This window comes from Polyodon spathula, chromosome 23 (genome assembly GCF_017654505.1).
Source record: "Polyodon spathula isolate WHYD16114869_AA chromosome 23, ASM1765450v1, whole genome shotgun sequence".
Classification (NCBI taxonomy): domain Eukaryota; kingdom Metazoa; phylum Chordata; class Actinopteri; order Acipenseriformes; family Polyodontidae; genus Polyodon; species Polyodon spathula.
This window is the reverse complement of record NC_054556.1, coordinates 17,173,129-17,198,961: the sequence shown is the minus strand read 5'-3', so window position 1 is coordinate 17,198,961 and position 25,833 is coordinate 17,173,129. Positions and strand designations below refer to the sequence as shown.

At 45.4% G+C, this 25,833-nt stretch overlaps 2 protein-coding genes across 3 annotated transcripts; both read right to left on the bottom strand.

The window, feature by feature from the left end:
* Positions 1–502: 502 nt before the first annotated feature.
* LOC121298427 (bromodomain-containing protein 4-like) lies at positions 503–2,226 on the bottom strand. The gene is made up of 2 exons (XM_041225553.1): positions 1,724–2,226; positions 503–1,640 (listed from the first exon to the last, which is right to left on the bottom strand). Exons 1-2 carry the CDS (start codon positions 2,224–2,226, stop codon positions 503–505), a joined length of 1,641 nt encoding a protein of 546 aa, XP_041081487.1.
* A 1,252-nt stretch (positions 2,227–3,478) lies between these two features.
* slc52a3 (solute carrier family 52 member 3) lies at positions 3,479–25,400 on the bottom strand. Of its 2 annotated transcripts, none has more exons than XM_041224535.1 (4): positions 25,154–25,400; positions 21,770–22,935; positions 11,240–11,363; positions 3,479–3,782 (listed from the first exon to the last, which is right to left on the bottom strand). In XM_041224535.1, the coding sequence occupies exons 2-4, from the start codon at positions 22,813–22,815 to the stop codon at positions 3,570–3,572; spliced, it is 1,383 nt and encodes a 460-aa protein (XP_041080469.1). In that variant the 5' UTR covers positions 22,816–22,935; positions 25,154–25,400; the 3' UTR covers positions 3,479–3,569. The 2 variants fall into 2 exon arrangements, with proteins under 2 accessions (XP_041080469.1, XP_041080470.1); XM_041224536.1 differs by having other exon boundaries at positions 21,962–22,935; positions 25,154–25,396.
* Positions 25,401–25,833: the final 433 nt, after the last annotated feature.

The window sequence follows — 25,833 nt, the reverse complement described above, 5'->3', positions numbered from 1 at the left end:
GAGGATCGCTCATGAGAGGAGCAGAGTTAGCGGTGCTAGTGGATAAGGATCGCTCATGAGAAGCAGTGTTAGTGGTGCTAATGGATAAGGATCGCTCATGAGAGGAGGTTTGTTAGGGGTGCTAGTGGTTGAGGATCACTCATGAGAGGAGCAGAGTTAGGGGTGCTAGTGGCTGGGGATCGCTTATGAGAGGAGCAGAGTTAGGGATGCTAGTGGCTGGGGATCGCTCATGAGAGGAGGCGTGTTAGGGGTGCTAGCGGAAGAGGATCGCTCATGAGAGGAGCAGCATTAGCGGTGCTAGTTGGTATGAATCGCTCTTGAGAGGATTAGTGTTAGGAGTGGGAGTGGGTGAGGATCGCTCATGAGAAGAGCAGTGTTAGGAGTGGGTGAGGATCACTCATGAGAGGAGCAGTTTTCGGGATGATAGTGGGTGAGTATCGCTCATGAGAGGATTTGTGTTAGGAGTGGGAGTGGGTTAGGATCGGTCATGAGAGGAGCAGTGTTATGGGTGGAAGTGGTGAGGATCGGTCATGAAAGGTTTCTGTGGTGGTGATAGAGGAGTGGGTCGTGGTTGCAATGGGGCCAGCGGTTGGTTTCTGTGCTGGTGATAGAGGAGGGGGTCGCGGGTTTGAAAGGGGCAGCGGTTGGTTTCTGTGGTGGTGATAGAGAGGGGGTCGCGGGTCTGAAGGGGGCAGCGTTTGGTTTCTGTGGTGGTGATAGCAGAGAGGGTCGCGGGTCTGAAGGGAGCAGCGGTTGGTTTCTGTGGTGGTGAAATAGGAGGGGTTCGCGGGTATGAAGGGGGCAGCGGTTGGTTTCTGTGGTGGTGATAGAGGAGGGGGTCGCGGGTATGAAGGGGGCAGCGGTTGGTTTCTGTGGTGGTGATAGCGGAGGGGGTCGCGGGTCTGAAGGGGGCAGTGGCTGGTTTCTGTGGTGGTGATAGAGGAGGGAGTCGCGGGTCTGAATGGGGTAGCGGTTGGTTTCTGGGCTGGTGAAATAGGAGGGGGTCCCGGGTCTGAAGGGGGCAGCGGCATGTTTCTGTGGTGGTGATAGAGGAGTGGGTCGCGGGTGCAAAGGGGGCAGCGGTTGGTTTCTGTGCTGGTGATAGAGGAGGGGGTCGCGGGTCTGAAGGGGGCAGCGGTTGGTTTCTGTGGTGGTGATAGAGGAGGGGGTTGCGGGTCTGAATGTGGTAGCGGTTGGTTTCTGTGGTGGTGAAATAGGAGGGGGTCCCGGGTCTGAAGGGGGCAGCGGCATGTTTCTGTGGTGGTGATAGAGGAGTGGGTCGCGGGTGCAAAGGGGGCAGCGGTTGGTTTCTGTGCTGGTGATAGAGGAGGGGGTCGCAGGTCTGAAGGGGACAGCGGTTGGTTTCTGTGGTGGTGATAGAGGAGGGGGTCGCGGGTATGAAGGGGGCAGCGGTTGGTTTCTGTGGTGGTGGTAGAGGAGGGGGTCGCGGGTCTGAAGGGGTCAGCGGCTGGTTTCTGTGGTGGTGATAGAGGAGGGGGTCACCGGTCTGAAGAGGGCAGCGGTTGGTTTCTGTGGTGGTGATAGATGAGGGGGTCACGGGTATGCAGGTGGCAGCGGTTGGTTTCTGTGGTGGTGATAGAGGAGGGGGTCGCGGGTATGAAGGGGGCAGCGTTTGGTTTCTGTGGTGGTGGTAGAGGAGGGGGTCGCGGGTCTGAAGGGGTCAGCGGCTGGTTTCTGTGGTGGTGATAGAGGAGGGGGTCACCGGTCTGAAGGGGGCAGCGGTTGGTTTCTGTGGTGGTGATAGATGAGGGGGTCGCGGGTATGCAGGTGGCAGCGGTTGGTTTCTGTGGTGGTGATAGAGGAGGGGGTCGCGGGTATGAAGGGGGCAGCGTTTGGTTTCTGTGGTGGTGGTAGAGGAGGGGGTCGTTGGTCTGAAGGGGTCAGCGGCTGGTTTCTGTGGTGGTGATAGAGGAGGGGGTCACCGGTCTGAAGGGGGCAGCGGTTGGTTTCTGTGGTGGTGATAGAGGAGGGGGTCGCGGGTATGCAGGTGGCAGCGGTTGGTTTCTGTGGTGGTGATAGAGGAGGGGGTCGCGGGTGCAATTGGGCCAGCAGTTGGTTTCTGTGGTGGTGATAGAGGAGGGGGTCGTGGGTCTGAAGGGAGCAGCGGTTGGTTTCTGTGGTGGTGATAGAGGAGGGGTCGCGGTTGCAAAGGGGGCAGCGGTTGGTTTCTTTATTGGGAGCGGTAGGAGCTACAATGGCTGTCATTCTAATATTACCTAAATATGATGGGTTATGTTTTAATGTGCTAAACAGTGATTGATATAAACATCACCAGCTTAAATGTATAACGTTTTCACAAACCACATTTTTGTTGAACGTAGTAATGTTAATAAATTATTGCTGTGTGATGTTGCATCCTCCAAAAAATGAAGCAGGTTAGTTAGACACGATCTCCCTTTCCTAAAACCATGCTGACTGTCTCCCAGGATACTGTTACCATAGAGGTCATTTTCCATTTTGGATCTTATTATAGTTTTCATAAGTTTACATATAATAGAAGTCAGACTTATTGGTCTGTAGTTACTTGGTTCGGTTTTGTTTCCCTTTTTGTGGATCAGTATTACATTTGTAATTCACCAGTCTGTCGGTACAACCCTTCAAGAGACTGTTGCACGATCTTGGTTAGCGGTTTGTATATAACTTCTTGAATTTATTTGAGTACTATTGGGAGGATCTCATCTGCCCCAGGGGATTTGTTCATTTTAAGAGCTCCTAGTCTCTTTAACACTTCTGCCTCTGTTATGCTAAAGTTATTTAAAACTGGATAGGAACAGTTTGACATGTGGGGCATGTTGTCCATAACCTCCTTCGTAAAAACTTGTGAAAAGTAATCATTTATGATTTGGTCATTTGTATCTCCTAGACATTAACCTCCTCTTTGAATGTTGAGCTCGAGTGAACTGGGCAGAAGCATTCCTGTCTAACATCACTGCCTCCAGCTTGCCTCTGGAACAGGGGGTGGAGGGGGGGGCGGTGAAGCGGTGCAGCTGGCAGTGGCTCCTCTCACTGTTCTTCTTTAGGGTGAGGTGCTCTTTATTAATAACCTGGTGGCCACCACACCCTGGCACAGGCTGGTCATTACTGATATCCAGAGATGCCTGCTGCAGTTTCTCTGGTATGGGCACCACAGGCTGGGCCCGGCTGTTCTGTACCTCCCCGTGAGGAGGGAGGGCTGATTGATAGCCCTAGCATGGTGCAGCATTTAAGCTCCAGGATTAAGATTGCTCTCTCTGTATGAAATGGTACAGCACTTGGACAGGTTTAAAGCTTGTGGTATATTAAAGAGGGTGTGTGTGCTGTGAGGAGGGGGAGCTCATTTTGTTAATATGAAAGGTCTGGTAGACTCTAAAGAGACTGGGACTTGAATAATCACCCTTTACCTTGTGCTAAATTCACAAATTAATGACATCAAAAAAAGTGTTAGTGAACTCAAGAGAAGTCAGCTACTTAATTCACTCAGTATGTTATTTATTTGTTATTTATGTTTAGTACTTGCTGTATTGCTCAGTAAATTGGACCCCTGTTTTACATAGTTCATCTCATACTTTTCATATTGAACAGTTGGTATTGCAGCTGTCTCCTGATTTGAACAGGTAATACACATTGATTAATGGAAACATGGCCAGGGCTCCGACCATCGACCCCATCTGCACTGCTACTCCACACCACACGAGGGCGCTGTGGCTTTTGTCTCGCAGTATCAAGCCCACCATCACTTTCACGTAAGACAGAGTTCCAACAAAGAAAATCCAAGACAGGACCTGTAGATTACAAACAAGAATGTCTTAGACCACAAGAAACACTTGATCATTAGTGCCACAAGGAAACTACACCTGATCATATACATTGGAAACTACACCTGATCATATACATTAGGGCCAGTAGGAAACTCAGACAAGCATTTCTACAAGGCATCTCTGTGAAGTTGATCCCTCCTGTGTATATTTAATAATGTACTGCATTTATCCATGACATTTACTGGTACTTACAGGTTTCTAATGTCATCAGCAAACAGAGACAATACATTCAAATATCTCTCAAGCACTAGGATTACCATACATCCCGATTTACCAGGTGCCAGCTTTCCAAGGTCCCTATGTCCTAAAATTTTGCTCAAAATATTTTAAAAAGTCTAGGTTTGGGGGCTGCCAAGTGGCACATCAGGTAAAAGCACTCAATGTGGAGCACAGGATGTGCCCCATAGCCTGGAGATCACAGGCTCAAATCCAGGCCTTGTCACAGCTGACCATGACCAGGGGTTCCTAGGGGGCAGCACCTGGGATCTGCAGCAGAGCCACCAGATCCATGTTGTCCTCCAGCACCATAGGTCTGGTGGCTTCACTGTGGATCCACAGTACAAAAAATGACAGATTAGCAGGCACACATTTCAGAGGACACATGTTCCAGCTGCCATTTCCTGAGTCAGCAGGGGGCTGCAAGCAGTGAGCAGAGGATACAAATAATAATTCAGCATACAAAATTGGGGTGAAAAAATTGGCAAAGACTACTTTTTTTTTAAAAAAGTCCAGATTTTCAGCTACTTCCTGTTGCACAACACTCTGTAAATACCTTTTGTCAAAATAACATAAACAACCGCTTTTAGTTTATGGCACCTGCAGTGAAAACAAAATCCAGTAAAATGCAAGGTACTAACTCAGGTAATCAAGAACATTAATTTTTATAAATTGATTAACACAGGCATTTGTGCGTATTCCTCAGTGCGGCATTCATTACTCTTATAAAGTGATTAACACAGGCGTGTGTGCATATTCCTCAGTGCGACGTGCATTTTCATTTAGTTTATTTATTCAATATGAATCTGCATTTGTGTGTCATACGGTCATTTTGTAACTGTTCAGTTCTGGCAGGATTTAGACACTAGAGCAGTGCGAGGCTGCAAGCATCCAAATCCACCCAGTTAAACAACATCAAGAAATAGAGCCTGACGCAGTGAGGAGAAAAAGAAAGAAAAATACCAAAATGTAATATATTATTAATGATTTCATTTTATTATTATTATTATTATTATTATTATTATTATTATTATTATTATTATTATAATAATAATAATAATAATAATAATAATAATAATAATAATAAATTATTATAATAATATAAAACAGTAGCAATACATATTTAACACAATGTGGCTAGTTAAACTAATTAGCCTCACATTATACACTCAGGAGAATACTGAAATTAGCTAGCTGCTTAAAAAAATAAGACAATACTAAGAGTGAGAAGATGGCTATTTAAAAAAATAACCATTACAATAGCCTCACTATACCTGAACACCAGCTTACCTACTGTATCCAATCAGAGGGATTCTGGCAGGGACACTGCAGTGTAATGATAATGATCACAGAGTGATTCAAGAGGAACAACAAGGGTAAGTGTGACATACAGGATTACTGGACAGTGAGGTTCTGTGTATGTGAAGAATATAGGTGTTTGTTGTTGAATTGGGTTGCTGTTGGATACAGCCGCAGGTTGAGGTCATGAAGGTGACGTGTGTGAAACGTGTGTGACGTGTGTGAAACGAGGTGAAACGTGTGTGACGTGTGTGAAACGAGGTGAAACGTGTGTTTGGTTTAGCTGACGATCCTCAGCAGGTAAATAAACACAGTGACTCTCTGACAGCAGCTCTGAGTAGCAGGTTCTCATGACCTACTGCACAGAAACCCATACACAGGGAAACACTGGCAAAGCAAACTATGCAAAAACAACAGCATGGGACTGAGGAACAAAAAGGAACATTCTTCTTTACTTTCCAAGGATTTTTTCCCAAGAAAATGAAATCTAACTTAAAAGCCCGTATTGTAATGAATCGTGTTGGAATGATCATTCACATGTTAAAAACAAGAGCTGGAATGTCCCTGTGCCACAGCAATTACACAAAAGCTGTCTATTTTGAAAGTGTACGTGGATTCAAACCCCTTGAGGTGCTGGAAGTGCAGGAGGATGCATGCTTAGTGCTCAGAGTGAAGCAATGATAGCATTAACATTGTACGTTAAACTGGATGAGTCATCTTTGCTTTATCATTGACTCCATTACCCCACTTCCACGAGCCAAGGTGAGGAATGGAATGGAATGGAATGGAAGAAATCAGATCATTCTATTAAAGTACCCAGAGCTAACACAACAATTCCAGTATTCCTATCTGTGGCAGAGCACAAGCCATGCTTGTGTAAATAGTGTGTGGGAAGGTAAGGTTGGCAGGGATTGGGTTAATTCTGCCCCTCCATCAAGCACAGGTGTGGCCACAGCATACACTGCAGCTTCTGTATCTGAGTTTCTAATAATAAACTTGTGAAGCAGCACTGCACTGCAGCTTCTGTATCTGAGTCTCTAATAATAAACTTGTGAAGCAGCGCTACACTGCAGCTTCTGTATCTGAGTTTCTAATAATAAACTTGTGAAGAAGTGCTACACTGCAGCTTCGGTATCTGAGTCTCTAATAATAAATGTGTGAAGCAGCGCTACACTGTAGCTTCTGTATCTGAGTTTCTAATACTAAACTTGTGAAGCAGTGCTACACTGCAGCTTCTGTATCTGAGTTTCTAATAATAAACTTGTGAAGCAGTGCTACACTGCAGCTTCTGTATCTGAGTCTCTAATAATAAATGTGTGAAGCAGCGCTACACTGCAGCTTCTGTATCTGAGTCTCTAATAATAAACTTGTGAAGCAGCGCTACACTGCAGCTTCGGTATCTGAGTTTCTAATAATAAACTTGTGAAGCAGCGCTACACTGCAGCTTCTGTATCTGAGTCTCTAATAATAAATGTGTGAAGCAGCGCTACACTGCAGCTTCTGTATCTGAGTTTCTAATAATAAACTTGTGAAGAAGTGCTACACTGCAGCTTCGGTATCTGAGTCTCTAATAATAAATGTGTGAAGCAGCGCTACACTGCAGCTTCTGTATCTGAGTTTCTAATAATAAACTTGTGAAGCAGTGCTACACTGCAGCTTCTGTATCTGAGTTTCTAATAATAAACTTGTGAAGCAGTGCTGCACTGCAGCTTCTGTATCTGAGTTTCTAATAATAAATGTGTGAAGCAGAGCTACACTGCAGCTTCTGTATCTGAGTTTCTAATAATAAACTTGTGAAGCAGCGCTACACTGCAGCTTCGGTATCTGAGTTTCTAATAATAAACTTGTGAAGCAGTGCTGCACTGCAGCTTCTGTATCTGAGTCTCTAATAATAAACTTGTGAAGCAGCGCTACACTGCAGCTTCTGTATCTGAGTTTCTAATAATAAACGTGTGAAGCAGCGCTACACTGCAGCTTCTGTATCTGAGTTTCTAATAATAAACTTGTGAAGCAGTGCTGCACTGCAGCTTCTGTATCTGAGTCTCTAACTGCTGCCGGTAACATCTTGGGCCACAACTTGCAATGTGAATATTGTAATTTTATTCAGCTGTTTGAATTGAAACTGACAGTAATTGTGGATGGACGGAAGTGCTGCTGCAGTTGCAATCCATTCCGTAAAAAAAATGTGTTGGTACACCGTCTCCTGGAAATATCACTGTCATTACCCTGTGTATACCCTCCTGGAAATAATCACTGTCATTACCCTGTGTACACCCTCCTGGAAATAATCACTGTCATTACCCTGTGTACACCCTCTTGGAAATAATCATTGTCATTACCCTGTGTACACCCTCCTGGAAATAATCACTGTCATTACCCTGTGTACACCCTCCTGGAAATAATCACTGTCATTACCCTGTGTACACCCTCCTGGAAATAATCACTGTCATTACCCTGTGTACACCCTCCTGGAAATAATCACTGTCATTACCCTGTGTACACCCTCCTGGAAATAATCACTGTTGTTAACCCTAAGCTCAGCCCTCTTACTGTATGCACCCGCAGGAGCAGCTATGGATAAAAATAATTGCAGAATGCCTCTACCAAGCTAGTTAAATAAAACCACATTTTTCTTTTTGACAGACCAACAAAATTCCTGATCATTTATACTTTTGGTACACATCTCTCTTTGATTACAGCTTTGATTGGTAATCTAATTTGTCAATCAAATTTGGTAGACACAGCACTGTGAATCAGCAGCTAATTCAACCAATGAAAAAATGACAGAGGTGTAATGAAAGGGTGAATATACACTTTCAGGAATTCACTTTAATGACTATATGAGGTGGTGGCTTGCTGTTATATAGGATTTTAATCAATCTCCTTCCCTTCCCTTTCAGAAAAGTGTGTTTGCTTTCAACATCCACACCCGTACTAGACTGGAGCTGAGTGGAACGAGAGCAGCACATGGGGAATCCCAGGGGAATCCCTCGTACCATTACCATTGCCCTTACTAGCTAATTAAACCAATCAAAGTTAATTCAAGGGAAATAATTACATTTTAAGAGAGAGAACATCTCCTTTTATATGTGGTACTATGGATGCACAGAATCCAGGACTCGGTTTCGGATTCGGCCCGAATACCTACTTTCTACATCTGCCCAAATGCACATCCATTTTTTATGCATCCCTCCAGTGTGTGCGGTTCTTATTTAAATAAAAAACACGTTGTAACTGTTGTATTTAATAACCGGTATTCAAGAACAAGAACACGTTTGATGAGCTCATAACTCCCTAAATTATACTGGTGGGGCAGACACTGAACACGTCACGCAGCTGCTGAATACAAACATACCCCCGTATGATTGCAACACAGCACATTCATGTCACACTTTTCATGGAGTAAACCTGTAATATATAGTAATGGCAAACTGTTGTAGACTTTTGTGCTTTTTTGCTTTGTCTGTGAAACTTGTTCTAGAAATCATATTGAGAGACAAAAAAAAAAACCCAGAAATATATATTTTTTGTAACTTTACAACTGTTAGATGTGCAAGATGTTGTTGAACAATATGTTTTAGTAAATAACATTTTACGTTATTGTAATGTATGTATTGTATGTGTCACCACAAGTTGAACCATTTGGGAACTGCTGTGTTTTATTAAAATAATTTTAAAACTATTTCATAGTCTATTTGATATGTGTTGCACACACGGTGCATTTAAATCAACGTGGGTTTTATTTCACAGAGACATTCAGGTCACTCACGGTAATTATTTTGTCATAATTCTCAGATCAGGTGACACGGTTGAAACGTCATTAAAGAAAATAGTCGGTTATTATGGCAAAAATGCAGCTCTCTTTTTTTGTAAGGGCAAAGTAAATGGTTCTGTATTTTGACATTTCTGTTGGGGGGGGAGCGGGGCTAGTGGTAAATTGTGTACGTAAATCTTATTCAGGGATATATTTCCATTTGGTAATAAATATTGTCACAAAAGGCCGGAGTGGGGGATGTCAGACCAGAAACAGGAACAAAGAAATAAACAAAGAGAGAGGTGGAGTTGGGTGGAGCTGAGCGAATGGTCTCACTCAGCATTTAATGAATTAACAGAACAGAAAATAAAAAGGGTGTAACAAACAAAAACACAGGACATGGCACATTCGCCAAAACAAAAAGACAAACAAAACGGACTATACAGACAAACAAGGTGAGCAGATACTTTAACTTTAACTATTCTTATTATGTTTACCTCCGTCACCAATCCCGTTCTCCACTCACCGAACACACAACCCCAAGTGGGTGAAAACATGCAGCTTTTATGCAGCTGTACCGAGACTCGACTGCTAATCAATCATTCAATTGGAGACTTGGTACAACTGCACATGAATTAATAAAGTGAAATTCCCCGTGCTCACATATTATTAAGTTTTACTTGCATGTGAATTGCTGTGCAATCCTCGTGACAAAATACAAATATACATTTTAAACACTCGTGTTACACAGACCTGTTTATATCCCGTGTACCGATGACTATACACCAACACTAACACACAACATATAACAGAAAATACACACAGGGGCAGGAACTTTGCCACATATACCCCCCCTTGTGCAAAGCACACATGGCCTCAATGGCCACCTCCACCCTTAAAATCCCAAAAGTCTCGCCCAAAGTCCTGGGCCAAGAACAGGGACTTTAAGGGGTTGATGGGTGGCAATGTTGCCAGTAGCCAGGCTGCTACTGGCCATGCTGTCAACAGATGTGCTGCCAGTACAGCACAAATGCTGCCAATGGTGCGGCTGTCAGCAGACGTGCTGACAGCTCCCAGACTGACTCCTTCAGCCGGGGCAAGTCCAGCAGCGGAAAAGCTGCTGGGGTTGGTGGTCTCCAGACCTCCCCCAAGATCTCCGGCAGTGAAACGGCTGTGGGGGAAGGTGGTCTCCAGAACTCCCCCAAGATCTACGGCAACGAAACTGCTGTGGGGGAAGGTGAATAGCCGGCAGCTCCCTCTGTTGGGGTTCTGGCCACACTGACCCCTGCAGCCAAGCAAAGCTGACTGCGACCCCTGGCAAAGCAGTTCCAGCGACCCCAGGCGATGCGGAGCGGCTGGCAGCCCAGGCGATGCGGAGCGGCTGGCAACCCCAGGTGATGCCAGGCAGGCATCCTTGGGCGAAGCGAGGCAGGCATCCTTGGGTGAAGCAAGACAGGCATCCTTGGGCGAAGTGAGACAGCCATCGTTGGGCGAAGCGAGGCAGGGAGTCAGGACAAGCTGGGGTGCGGGTGTTGGCCCTCTTCTCGGCCACTGCGGCCGGGCGGTTCTTCCCCGTGCTTCCCTCAGCAGCCTATGCAAGGGCTGCTGAGGACCGCCAGCATCTATTGCTGGTCATTCTGGTGCAGAGAGAGGCAGCTCCTGCTCCTCTCCCCCTGATGGTGAAGGAGGCAGAGGCAGCTCCAGCTCCTCTCCTCGTGATGGTGGGGGAAGTGATACCAGCAGGTATTCATCCTCTGCTAGTGGAAAGGGACCCAGCAGACATTCACCCTCTGTTGGTGAACAGGGACCCAGCAGGCATTCACCCTCTGCTGGTGGAGGTGGCGGAAGCAGAGGCAGCTCCACACAACATATAACAGAAAATATACACAGGAGGGGCACTTTGCCACAATATACTATTAACTAAAAGGCTCAAAACTATAGATTATGTGTGTCCCTTGTTAGTAGCTGCCAGTCTGTTTTCATTTAAAGTTTCCTTCAGTTTTGTCAACAGTTTTTGTAGACTCGGTATTCCGTCGAATCTTTTGCGATGGATTTGGTATTCATCCCTATGTGGTAAATTCAGTGCATGGCGGAAACAAGTTATGGAATTACTTGAATGATGTCTGATAAGTAAATGGAAAGCCATACTTACAATAAGCACTCCTCCACCAAGTGAGTTCTGAAGCAGAGGGCAGGGACTCATAGCTGCCATGGCCATGTTATAAGCACCGAAACCAGTCCCAGCCAGAGAGAGACTCCCGAGCAGCATCAGGGACCTAGACAGGAGCAGAGTGTGAATCAGATCAAACACAAGCCCTTACAACAACCCCCTTTAACACAGACATCAGAAACCCAGGATCTGGACTACAATGACATTATCAATAAACCAGGATGGCGTTGGAAGAAAATGACATTATCAATAAACCAGGATGTGGCTGGACGACAATGACATTATCAATAAACCAGGATGTGGTTGGACTACAATGACATTATCAATAAACCAGGATGGGGCTGGACGACAATGACTTTATCAATAAACCAGGACGTGGTTGGACGACAATGACATTATCGATCACTGGCTAAAAATGAACACAATAATCTTCCATCTTTCGCACAATTACCTACGATCTCCCCCCTTACCAGTAGTTCTTACTTTCTCACACACTCTTTAAAACAATGAAGTCATTCCACTGTTCTCTCCCTCAAGAGAAGGACTGAATCCAAGTCTCACTATCAATAGAATAATGTATGGGTCAGACTGTATCCTCACACAATAATATGTCTCCAGTTAGTTCTGGGCACCACTCGTGCATTCCCAGCCCACATTGTGTGATATTTTCTGTCCCATATCTTATTTTCTATATTATATGGGCTACATGTCTCAAGATCGACCAACGCAGCTCTAAACTGGCGAAGTGTAAAACAGTGCTCTGCCATGGCTCAAATTTTAACTGGCCATGAATTAATAAGACCAATTTGAAATCAGATTTATTTGTGGACTCCTTTAGGGCCGGCACCACTGTTCTGCAGATTCATAAATCTCATTTTAATATCACAGACTTCATTTCCAAATAATTTGCCCATGCCTTTAAATGCATGGCTAATGAGCGCTGGAGAGCATGGCACAACAGAGCGCATTTTGGCTGTGCTAACAAGGCCTTAACTTGCCAACAGTGTCATGATACATTTGGGGCAATTTTAAGGCTGGTGTAAACTTGGCACTATTGTCTTAATGCCTTCGCAAATGCTTCATACATGACCCCTATGCTGCTTACACAAACGAATAACATTTCAAACAAACTGCCGACATTATTGCTCTCATTACAGAAATAATCAAAAACAATGACCTTGTTCAAAGTCTTCCCCAGTTTTCTTTTTTCCTGACAAGGTTTGTCCAGGTCTGTTTCAGGTATCTGGTTCTTTTGATTCACCACTCAACACAAATACAACTTTGTCAGCTTTATCTCCGTCAGTTATTCTGTCATAACATAGGAGCTTGTATTATAGGAATATAATACGTATGTATTATATTTTATTTCAATACAACATTCTGTTTCCATGGCAACATAGAATCTAAATCAGTACATATTTATTTTTATATGGCACATCCATCTGGTATCTTTCCTTGATTAGAAAATGCCCCATGACCCCTTTTTTTTTTAGGAAACTTGTTTTTCTTTACCTTTGCTCTCATTACTCCCGGAGCTGGCAATCAGGTGACAGTTGTCATGGAACTTTGTCATTCTGTGCTGACACACAGAAACACAAGCCAACTAATATAAACAGGGATTCTGTATCCAGGCCAAGAGAGGGTAACCTGGGGTAACGTCACAAAGTCTCCTATTGTCAGCACAGCAAAACAGCCTGTCGCTGATTGACTGATTGAAGTGTAATTCGTGAAATCTGTGCTTGCCTGTATTTGCGTGTTGAGTGCTGTACTGCACTCAGCCAGGATGTCAAGCCCTCGTGCTGTATGAAAAATGGTCTTGAAGACACCCAGCGGCAGCATTTCCTCAAGCCTGTGTAGACGCTTGAACTGAGACAAACCAGCGCTTTAATCTGATTTAGTTTCCGGTGTCAAGCCTATTCTGTTCCCTCACTGCAGCAACTCCCCACAACAGCTCTGGAGAACTGAAGACCAGCTGCTGCCCTCCAGCTTCCTCTTCTACACCCAGGAACTCGAGAGCAGATGTCAGCAAGCTACTGGCCCTGCAAGTGTCTGCTTGAGCTCACCAGGCACCTGACCAGCAGGCAGTGCAACGAGGAGAAAAAGTCCCTGATGGTTTTACCTCCCTATCAAGATGCTCCCTCCTGAATCTCCAGCAAAGACCTGCGAACTTGAGGAACTTGAGCTCCCTTGACCGTGTCACTCACCCTGCACACCACACAGCTCTATTTTTACCAGGGGAGACACTCAAGGACTCCTGCACTCCCCTGACTGTGACTCACCCTGCACACTATACAGCCCTGTTTTTACCAGGGGAGACACTGAAGGACACCTCCACTCCCTTGACTGTGACTCACCCTGCACACTATGCAGCCCTGTTTTTACGAGGGGAGACACTCAGGGACCTCTGCGCTCCTATGACGGTGTGACTCACCCTGCACACTATGCAGCCCTGTCTTTACCAGGGGAGACACTCAAGAACTCCTATTTAAATACATATTTTTAGTTTTTTCTGCAAATTGTGTGTGGATCCAATACTTTTGATTTATAAGCTATGGGGTTATTTTCACATCTTACAGCAGCAGAGGCAATGAAACAGACTTCAAAACAAGTCTTTCTACCTATTAGCCAGTGATGGATTTGGGGTATGAATGTATTATTTATTAAGAGTTGAACATTCCACTGCACTGCAACATAAGGTTCTGGGTAAGTGGTATTTAGGACTGTAGCAGGGGGAGATCTGTGCTGACTCGACTGGCGTGTTCACAGGGCTGCTCGAAGAGGGTGGCAGTCGTCCAACAACCGCTTGTGAGTCATGGCAGTGACACGGGGAGGTGGGAAAGTGGTTGTGTGGACTTTCCCCCTCCACACGTGGTGTCAGCAGTGGGATTCACTGGCATTGCCCCAAGCAGTGCATCTACAGAATGGATGCAACCCAGTTTGCCGCGATGATGGACCTCCTGCGACAGACGCTCACCGCGACAGTGCAGGGGGCGGCTAGACCCGCAGCTCCAGACCACTCCCTACAGAGACCCACCAAAATGACGGCCGAGGATCGACCTGATGCCTACTTGGAGGTGTTCGAGGTCATGGCTATCTTGGCCGGGTGGCCCCAAGCCCAGTGGGCTAGCTGTTTGTTGCCCCAACTCACCGGGGAGGCTCAAGCAGCTGCGAGGACGCTGTCCCAGGAGCACATGCTGGATTACCCCCTGCTGAAGGCAGCCATCCTGAATCGTGTGGGAGCCACACCGGAGGGCTACCGGAAGAAATTCCGGGAGGAGCAGTTTGCGGCCGGGGAGCACCCCCGAGTTATTGCCCACAGGCTAAAAGATTATGCCATGGGCTGGCTGAATCCGGTCGCGGTCACCAAAGCCAGGTTGGTGGAGCTGATTGTGGTGGAGCGGTTTCTGGAGTGTCTGGCCCCGGTACCTTGGATATGGGTCCAGCGACAGGCACCAGATACTCTGGATTGGGTGGTCGAACTAGCTGAGCAGTACCAGGCAGCGGGGCAGGGTGGGGATACCCACAGGCTGCTGCAGTGTCGGGCTGCTGCAGTGTTGGACCGACGAGCGGACACCTTATCGGAGAGCCCCTTTTATGGCTCCAGTGTTTCCCCCTTTTGCCAAAGCTTCAGGGAGAGAAACCAGCCCACCAAGGTGTTGGACGTGCAGGGAGGTGGGCCACCTCGCCCGGGACTGCCCCGTGATGGAGTGTGACCTCAGCCAACCAGGTAGGCACGTTCAGTTACCTCAGTCAAATCAGCACACAGGTTTTGTTATTCCTGTGACAGTGGATGGTACAAAAACCCAGGCTCTCCTGGATTCAGGGTGTGGTCAGTCTCTATTACAGGAGAGCCTAATCTTACCGGGGCATAAACGTATATTGGGACGGGTGCATATTAAATGTATTCATGGGGATGTCTGCTCCTATCCCAAGATAAATGTGTGTATGACTATTGGCCAGCAGGTGACGCAGGTGCAGGCAGGATTATGTCCTTGATTGCCGGTACCAGTAGTTCTGGGACGGGACTGTGAGCAGTTTAAAGATTGGTTGACTGCCCTGACAGCCCCACCCTCTTTATTGGCGAAGAAAGAGGAAGTCATTGGAGAGATTTTTCCCTTTCGCGATCCAGAATTGTTTTGCCACAAATTTAAACCCCGTAAAACTAAACGGGAGCGTCGGATCGCTAAGAATGAGGGCTGGCAATGGAGGGAGTCGGAGAAGTTTCAGGTGGGGGTGGTTGGTGAAGAGTCCGGGGGGGGAGGTTGCGAAGCCAGCGCAGGGGTCTGGCTCAGCTGCCTCTGCTCGGGATCGACCTGACCCCGAGTTGGAAGCCATGGGAGCTGATTTCTTAGATCGCTCCCGTGACTTCCGACTCAAGCAAGGGTGTGACGACGTGCTGGGCAGGCTCTTTGACCAAGCAGCGGTGGTTAGTGGTCGGGTGGTCGAGCCCAGACGCGCCATCACGTACCCCCACTTTGAAATTGATCGAGACCTGCTGTACCGCGTTGATAAATTACCCCAGACCGGTGAAGTGCGTCATCAGTTGCTCATTCCTCAGCCCTTTAAGGAGGATTTGTTGCAGCTGGCTCATGCTATTCCCCTGTCTGGTCATTTGGGAAGGGATAAAACTAAAGTAAGGCTGGATGGCTGGATGGCGATGTCAAACGGTTTTGTGAGCGTTGTGGGGAATGTCAAAAGGCCAGCCCTAGAGCCGTTCCACGAGCCCCACTGGTGCCTTTGCCCCTAGTGGAAGCTCCGTTTGAGCGTATTGGGATGGACATAGTTGGGCTATTAGAGAGGAGCGCAGCAGGATACACCCACCTACTTGTCATTCTGGATTACGCTACGCGTTATCCAGAGGCTATTCCCCTCCGATCTATGTCCGCTAAGTCTGTTGCCAACAAGCTTGTAAAGGTTTTTTCCCGGGTGGGGATTCTCAGAGATACTAACCGATCAAGGCACCAATTTTATGTCCCAGCTAATCCGTGGAACATGTAAGCTTTTGGGAATTAAGACCATTAGGACCTCGGTGTTTCATCTTCAGACCGACGGTCTGGTGGAACGCTTTAGTAAGACCCTTAAGAGCATGTTGCGCAGGTTTACTCGTAGTGATGTGCGTTACTGGGACCAGCTGATTCCTCCCCTTCTTTTTGCAATCAGAGAGGTACCCCAGGCTTCCACGAGATTTTCACCATTCAAGCTGTTGTATGGGCGGAGACCCCGGGGCGTGCTCGATCTGGTCAGAGAGATGTGGGAGGAGCAGCAGGACAATTCGACCAATACCGTCCGGAATGTGTTGGACCTGCGCAAGCATCTTGAGTCTGTTGGGGAATGGGCGCATGACAATTTGCAGCAGCCACAGCACAGACAGGAGACACAATATAACCGAGGAGCCTGGTTGCGCACATTTCAGCTGGGGGATAAGGTATCTTATTACCCAGTTCTGAGTCGAAACTCTTGGCTAAGTGGCAAGGACCCTTTGAGGTTACACGCCAGGTTGGGAAGGTGGACTATGAGATCTGCCAGCCGAAGCGACGGACAGAGAAACATATTTATCATATCAACCTCTTAAAGCCTTGGTTGCAACCAGAGGCGTTGTTAGTGGCACATGCAGATGACGTCACGGACCTGGGACCTGATCTTTCTGTGTTGGCAAGAAAAGGATCGGTACAGATTGCTGAGAATCTGACACCAACGCAGAAATGTCAGGCTCACGGTCTGGTGGCGGAGTTTCCTGACGTTTTCTCTTCCGTCCTCGAGTAGCCCATCATCACATTGATATTGAGCCGATAGTGTGCCATTGGGAAGAGTGAGTCGGAGTATTTGGGGTATCGAGTAGCGGGCGGCCAGATCAGACCGCTGGTTGCCAAGGTGAAAGCCTTGGCTGACTGGCCGGTTCCTACAACCAAAACCCAGGTGCGCTCTTTCTTGGGACTAGCGGGTTATTATAGAAAGTTCATCGCGAGCTTCGCTACACTCGCTGCTCCCTTGACAGACCTCACCCGGAAGGCTGCCCCAAATACGGTTCGGGGAAGCGAGCACCCAGTCCTGTACATCAGCAGGAATCTCCTTCCCCGCGAGAAAAATTATAGCACCATCGAGAAGGAGTGTCTCGCCATAAAATGGGCAGTCGAATCACTCCGGTACTACCTCCAGGGATGACACTTCACCCTGGTTACAGATCATGCCCCCTTAGCATGGCTTCACCTTAGCAATGCCAGAATCACACGGTGGTACTTGGCCTTGCAGCCCTATGCCTTCAGGGTAGTCCACTGAGCAGGAAAGCTGCATCAAAACACAGACTTTTTCTCTCGGGAAGGCATGGGGGTGTAGGATTTTCGAATGAACCGGTGGTGTCATTCTGAGGGGAAGGATATGTAGCAGGGGGAGATCTGTGCTGACTCTGCTGGCGTGTTCACAGGGCTACAGGAAGAGGGCCTGTGAGTCATGGCAGTGACACGGGGAGGTGGGAAAGTGGGTGTGTGGACTTTCCCCCTCTCTGAATGGCTGAGAGGCGAGTCTTGGGAGATTGTTGGCCCTATAAAATAATGCTCCGCTGTTTCCTCAGGTCTACCCACTTAGATGCGCCGAGAGTGCGGAAGCTCTGATTCAGGAAAGGGAATCAGCCGGGAGAAAAAGAAAAAGAGTTTCACAGCGAGACAGTGAGAGCGGGGAACCCTTGGGCAGACCCCGGAGTATTGTAAAAGATCAGGCTAGTTAGCCGGCAGTGTAGGACGGTGATCCGGGTCGCACAAGTAGCGGCGACTGGGATATAGCTGTCAAGTGCTGCACCTTTTTTCTTTGTAGTTTTGTTACTGTTTATTTTCCCTGTTTCTTTGTGCCTTCTGTTTTGAATTATTGTTTCGAAGCACCTGCAAGGGCGCCGGTATTGTGTACCATCACTTGGTATTCCCGTGGCTGTTTACCATCGTTGGTAAGCGAACCACGGACCCACAGCGCCATCTGTGGGCGAAAAGAAAAAGAGCACCCCGAAATAAAACTGGGCACCTGTGCGGTGTTCCCAAATCCACCTGTCTGTCTCCTGTGTCAGTGAATTACCCACCACCCTTCCACAAGGACTTAAATGTAATTACGTAAGAACATCAGATGTTAGTATTATATAAAATGACTAGTTACAGTATGTGGAATAACTTCTTGTGTTCTCAAGATAAAAATCTGACATACAGACAAACAGATGTACAGACACATAAACTCCATAGAGCCCCAGAAAGTAATACTCTTAATAACTTATACTAAATAGCAGGACTGAAGCAAGGGGTAAATTTTGACCTTCAAAGGTTCGGAACACATTGCTAAATGAACATTCAAACCTTCCATTCTACTAATTTGCATAATTTCCTGGTGACGTCATCACAGTGTAACGACCTGGGGTCTGCTGTAATCACACTCGGGTAAGTTCAGTGCAGCAGGTGTTCAGGGATGTCAGACGGGAGAAATGCCACCAATCAGGGGCTCGGCTTGCCGCACCAGTGTCCCCAGCTGAAACACTGTTGGCAGAATCAAGGGACGAGATGTTGCAACAATCAAGAGGATCGCAAGCGGGAAGCAGTGTCTGCTTGGGATTGGTGGCTGGAGCACTGGGGGTGTGACTTGGACACAGGGATAAGTAGTGGGCTGCTGCTGCTGCTGAGACAAGAGACAGGCTGGAGTAAGTAGAACTGAGAGTGAGAATTGAAGCAAGAGAGCCAAAGAGAGTCAAAGAGAGAAGTGGGACTTAAAAACAGACAAGGAAATGCCAGAGCAGTGTGCTTTGGACTGCGCTTTATTTTATTTGTATTATTTGTCAGTTTGCGTAGCACTGCGCTGCTCAGCTGTATTTGTATTATTTGTCAGTCTGGGTAGCACTGCACTGCTCAGCTGTATTGGTATTATTTGTCAGTCTGGGTAGCACTGCGCTGCTCAGCTGTATTTGTATTATTTGTCAGTTTGGGTAGCACTGCGCTGCTCAGCTGTATTTGTATTATTTGTCAGTCTGGGTAGCACTGCGCTGCTCAGCTCTATTTGCTCTGCCTTTGTTTGTCAGGGAAGCTGGGACATTTACAGTTTTCAAGTCAAGACTAAAAATGCACTTTTATAAAATGGTTTTCTTACCTTAGTGGGTTTTATTGTAACTTTAAAATTCCTGCTTTTGTATTATTATGTGTACACTGTTATTTAAATCTGTTATTTAAATGGTTTGATTTATGTGTGACATGCTATACAAATGTATTGTGGTTTGTTCTTTTTTTTTGCTATATACTGTACAGTGCTTTGCAATACTTTTGTATAAAAAAATATATGTTATGTAGAACAGTAATCCTGTTTTCATTCTGTTGTCTATTATCAGCTGTAAATGATCACGATAATCATGAATATCAGCTAAATAAATTTATATATTTATATTATCATTTCTTGTAACATGTCTTGTTATTGCTAACTTGTTTATAAAATAATTTAAAAAAAACAGCGCTGCAAAAACTGCTTTCCAGTTCATCCAAGTTGTAATTGTGATAAAAAAATCTCAGCTGATTAACATTGTAAACACAGATCGGATGTTACTGTCACTCCCGCCTGGGATCTTCAGACACAGCTCTTGCTAATTTATGTTGAACCCAAACAGTAAGGTTGCAACCTTTATAAAATAATGATGCATTAATACTTACACTTTATTACTTGCAACTATTTTTGCAGAATGCAGGGTACCCCGTGTACCTTTATAACATTCATTACCCTGGTCCCACCCTAGTCTGTTGAAAATAAATGCACATTTTCTCCAAAACTAAACATTGCTCAATGAAATACTTCAGACTGGGTGAACATCTTTGTGTCTTCTATCTCTCTGAAAGCCATTTCTTGGACACTGTAGAGGTGCCTGCTTCCCTGTTGTGGCCTTTCAGCTGTGGTTTGTTTCTTTTTTTTATAAAGGTGCAGTGATTAAGCCTATTAAGTGCAATCAAATTGTATTTTTATCAAAATACAAATTCTTAGTGTCAGCATATATTTTATATTTATATTCTACCATAACACCTGTCTTACGACATCTTGTACACTAGGTATTCACTATTGTGCCGTAGTTCTTCACCAGAGTCTCAACCAGCTCCACATAGTTTTCAGCCTTGTGATTGCCCAGGAAGCCCCGAATCACTGTGACAAAGCTGTTCCAAGCTGCTTTCTCCTTACTAGTGAGCTTCTTGGGGAATTCATTGCACTCCAGGATCTTCTTTATCTGTGGTCCGACGAAGACACCGGCTTTGACCTTTGCCTCAGACAGCTTAGGGAAGAAGTCTTGAAGGTACTTGAGGCTGCCGACTCCTTATCTAGAGCTCTGACAAATTGTTTCATAAGGCCCAATTTGATGTGCAGTGGTGGCATCAGCACCTTCCGGGGGTCCACCAGTGGCTCCCACTTGACGTTGTTCCTCCCCACAGAGAACTCGGTCCGCTGTGGCCAGTCCCGTCTGTGGTAGTGCGCCTTGGTGTCCCTGCTGTCCCAAAGGCAAAGATAGCAGGGAAACTTGGTAAAATCGCCTTGGAGACCCATCAGGAATGCCACCATTGCAGCCTCTTGATGCCATCTCAGAAAAATGCAGATATGTATCCACTTAGGCAGCTGGAACTAAACTGAACTGGTGGGCTTAAGGCCCCTGTATTTATACTACTATTTATATTACTGGAAAGTTCTAGAAGTTACTCCAAGTTTACTCAGCACTGAATCTATCTGGAATGTTCTGGAAAATAGGTAAATTTCAAAATATCACTGTCCTGGTCACAAAAGCAAAGTTTGTGGGGAATAATAGCCATTTTCTATACTTTTGAGGCATAAGCAATTAGGAAATAACACTTACTACCCAGGAACCAAAAAAAAAATAATTGTTACACGGTGTTATCGATAGTAGTTTGTGAACATACTTCCTCTTTCTTGTTGAAGGACCGGTGGCCCTTATAAGGAATGGAAAGGTACTGATCAGTAGCTAGAAAGAGGAAGTTCTATCAACCCCAATCTAGCAACTGCAAGCTGCTTCCGTGGCACTTCAAGAAATGTCACCGACTTACTTTTTATTTTAGGGGGGCTTGCAATTTAAATAAGTTGTTATGATTGGTCTCATTTTAATCTTCCAAGTTGTTGCTATCCACTAATATTGAGTTAAGCTTCTGTGATTGGCTCGTAATAACTGTAGGTTACAAGGTAAATATTGTGCTTACTGGCTCTGCGTAGCTCAGAACACAGCTCGATTTTCTAACACCTGCGTGTGTTGAGTGTGTTGCTTGGGTTTGAAAACTATTAATTATTTACTCAAACTTGTTGTCTTGCTGAATCTCTGCCCTGCAGGAAGTTGAGAGATACAACTTCCATCACACACAGCCCTACTAAATAGTGTTAATACCAAGATTCATGGCAATTAACCACAAATATGGAAAAGGGTAACGTGTACGTACGTCTCCACTCCATCCCAGTCACTGGGGATTGTATCACCTGCCTGAGATAATACCATCAGTATTTAAAGCCACTCACCTGTTTGGGAAGAACATTGCAATAGTGCATGCAACAGGATTGGCCATGGACCCCAGTGCAGCGGACAGGTGGTACACCGCGTTCCCATAGGGCATACATGAGTATGTCTGGACAGATGGCAACACACCGTTCGTCAGTGAATTGACCCAAGCAACAAGAAAGTACATGAAAGCAAATTGCTTTCCAGAGTACCTGGCTTTGCTGGGCAATGTGCTTGCCTCCTGCTTCTGAAGATTCACAGAGATTGTCAGCTCATTGCTCTCAGCCTCTCCTGTGGGATCCTTCCCGCTGTTCTCCAGCCCGGAGGAGGCTGTGTAGACCACCTGATCTGCCACCAGGTTCTCACAGGAACGCTCAAAATTCCTGGGAATCCTGGTTAGAAAGATGAAAGCGACCAGGCAGAGCCCCATCATCCCAGCCAGAAAGAAGAAGAAGATTTCAGTGGAGAAATTGGCAGGCTGGTATTGGCTCTCTGTGGTGTAATGGTCAGCCTGGCTGGAGGTGACGTTAGTCTCAGTCATATTGTCCCACCCCTGGGTAACGTTGACACATTTGGTCATGCCCACGCCCTGACCCAGAGCCACCAGCCCTGGGATGAAGCCACTCAGGCCTTCCCCGATGAAGTATGTTGTGAGATACTGGGCCGGGAGCTGCATCATGAAAGGCAGGAAGGTGACGGAGGAGGTGCAGTCTAAGAGGGACAAGAAAAAGGTGATGATCAGGAATGCTGTGCTGTGGAGCTCCCCAGCTACTACTGTGGTCTCTTTCCAGAAGAAAGCAAGCAGGAAGCATGAGACCGTCCCGATGCTCAGGATCATATAGACGACAATCACTTCTGTCAGTCGGCCAGGACAGAACTTGTACATGAGGGTGACCAGCAGAGGCCCTACATTGGCTAGTTGGATGATGACAGTTAGGTAAGAAGGCAGGTACCATCCCTCTGGGAGCTCATTCACGATGAGAGGCAGTTCCACCCAGAGACCATTGATGGCTACCCAGGAGCCTGTCCCGAAAGCGCAGGCTAGCAAGTGGACAAGCAGAGCCATGGTGGTCAGTGCTGGCTGTAGTGTGGTCACTCACTAGCCAGGTGGTTTTAGAGTCAGTAGAAATGGGCAGCTTCTTTCTCCGTTACCATTAAGCCTTCACTAGAGAGTTATCCCTTTTTCCTGGAGATGAAAACATAGCAGAGTTATTAAATGTATGGGTCACACAATACATTTCAGCTGAAATAAACTAAACCTGCACAGGTGTTCGCAGTCTTTTAAGACTTAAATCTACCATAGTTTGTGTCAGACATCAATATGCAGAGATACTAAAACATGATCTCAACTATAAAAATCTGTGTTTAATATAGTTTGACTGGCATGTTACTGTTAAAGCCAAAAGTCTATACTCCACAATTTAAACACTCAAGAAGTGAAAGGTATAATGGGCCAGTGAATGAACCTAGTGTCCATTTACAATAAAAAGCACAATTCTTTTCAATACCTTATCCTTAACTGTAAACAGTAAATCATAATAACACAATAGATAAGACTTTAACAACTGGACATATTTTGCTGTTCATATATCCTGTGTTATTCATTAACAGTTAGAAGGTTGATTAATCAGTCCTGTTGTTGAACTTGTTAATCTGCTGTGCATATATTCTGTGTTATTCATTTACAATTAGATAAGCATATCAAGAACCATGGCAAGCAGTTAGGCACCTAAAAAGCAAGATGGTGAGTAAGCAATATTCTGTGTGGGTCAAAACCTTTGTGTGGTTCTTTATTTGTCTTAAATGCAGCATTCTTGCAATGTGCTGTGACACAGTCTGTGTATTACTGTTAGGTTCAATCGTGTAACAGTTTGCGAAAGACTCGGCTACTGAAGCGTTGCAGAACCCTGCACTGTTCACAAGAGACACATTACCTTCCACTGCTCTTCTCATATCGCAGCAATTTTATCCAACATATTTCTCATAGTTCAAATATGTTTTTGTTCACAATAGGAATTAATTTTTGTAAACATCCCGCATATACTGCGATCCCAAGTAAATGTTGAAAAAATGTGTTTCCCGGATGAAAGTTTCTAAAGAATCGGCAATATGTTTACAAATCTAACACTGCAATACAGACAACACTGGGCCCAGCAAAGGCTGCATTGTATATTATATTATAGCTGAGCCTGTATATTATAACGTATAGCAGAGCATGTATGTTGTATATTATATTGTATAGCAGAGCATGGTATCATGTGACAGAGCAATATGCACATGTACTTACATCAGATAGCTTGAATTAGATGGAAATGATGTCACATTAGAATGAGCTACGAGTGTTTAACTATAGAGTACATTATTAAAACACTGTAGGTGCTGATCAAGATACCACCACTGGCGCGGGCAAGAAGCTCACCCTGGGTCAGGGTCAAACAAGCGGCAAGGCAAACCGAGAACACTGCTTAGTGGTTGTTTTGTTTGTTTGTTTGTTTGTTTGTTTAAGGGTTACAGGCGAATACGCTAAAATGACAGAAAATTTTTTGAACCGCACCTGAACCGCAAACCTCGAAAAAGTTCACATTCCTCCATGACTCTACCCTGGGTAGCTGCTCTGGCATCTAGCGCAGTGGATATCAGCTTGTATTCAACAGATTCCGATACAATATCCTCTATATAATAGTAGATTCTGATATTACGGTGACACAGCTATTTGAAATTGAAATGATGTCACATTACGGTTAGCGATGCTGTTTAATTATTTGTATTTAACAATATATTAGCAGAGCTAATCTATAGGGTGCTGTGTGTGACACAAGCTGCGTTTCACCCTGTCAAGGTCAGAGCTATGGACTCCCAGGACTCTGCTATCCATGTGTATTACAGTACTCTAGATCTCACCAAGGGTATATAGCGTAGTATGTTAACTAATCTTTGCAGGTAACGTTGTCTTAAAGGCATCAACTCGTGAATGATTGAAACTCAACTGAATACTAGTTCTTAAGAGTATAACTGCATCCAAAATAAACACATGAAAAGTAACAACAACAACACGTGGGACCCACGCGTTTAACTGTTTGCACATACGAGTTACATATTTATAATGACCCTGCAAATGTTCATTTAAACCTTTTTTTTTTTTAGTTGTTAGCTTTTGTCATCACGCCTACTGAGTTTGTGTGTTCCGGGAATTAATGTTTCCTTAGCGTTAGAAACACGCATTTACTGCTCACTGAAATGCTGTAATATACACATTTACTTATAAACACACCCTTGCAATAAAGTCGTTTTCGTCTCTGACATATTATACGTTTCGAGAGGAACAACTATTAAATGTAACTCTATTTAGCAACCGTGTAGACAGAAACTGGTAGAATTAAATGTAAATAAAACCGATGACTTACTGTGCAAAGTCACAGATTCCGGCCGTCATATCTGAATGAGCTGGTATTACTGTGCCTCCACCTGCGCGTGGAGTGCTGCTCGACTGCACAGCGAGGGAGGGAATCTCTGCAACAGCTGTCAACCAGCCATGTGCTGTAAATCTTATGACTGGGTCACTGTGTCCCTACTGTTACACAGCGAAGACGCAACAACCTTCACAGTGCCTGCCCTGCCGTCGTGGAGTCGGTGCTGTGTCATTCCCCCTGCTCTCCGGGAGTCCGCATTATTACATATACTGCACCCCTCTCCCCTCTCCTCTCCAATCTTTATCTTACTGTATTCACAGAATGTTCCCGGACGAGATATAACAGGCTAGCCTTGCCTTTACTTTTGTTCGGGTTAATTCTGCCTTTCACCAATTGTCTACGGGTACTGAGTGGAGCCTAAATAAACACTAGCACATGTAAAGAGTAATTAGCTACAAGTCATTCTGGTAGCTTTTCTTTTTCCTTCCCTTACTGTTTCATGCTGTTCACAATCATTCAGAGTACTTCTGTTATGTTGCAATACAACGAAAATATAGATATATATATATATATATGATATATATTAATATATATATATATATATATGAGAATTCGTGTGAGAATAAACATAAGAACATAAGAAAGTTTACAAACGAGAGGAGGCCATTCGGCCC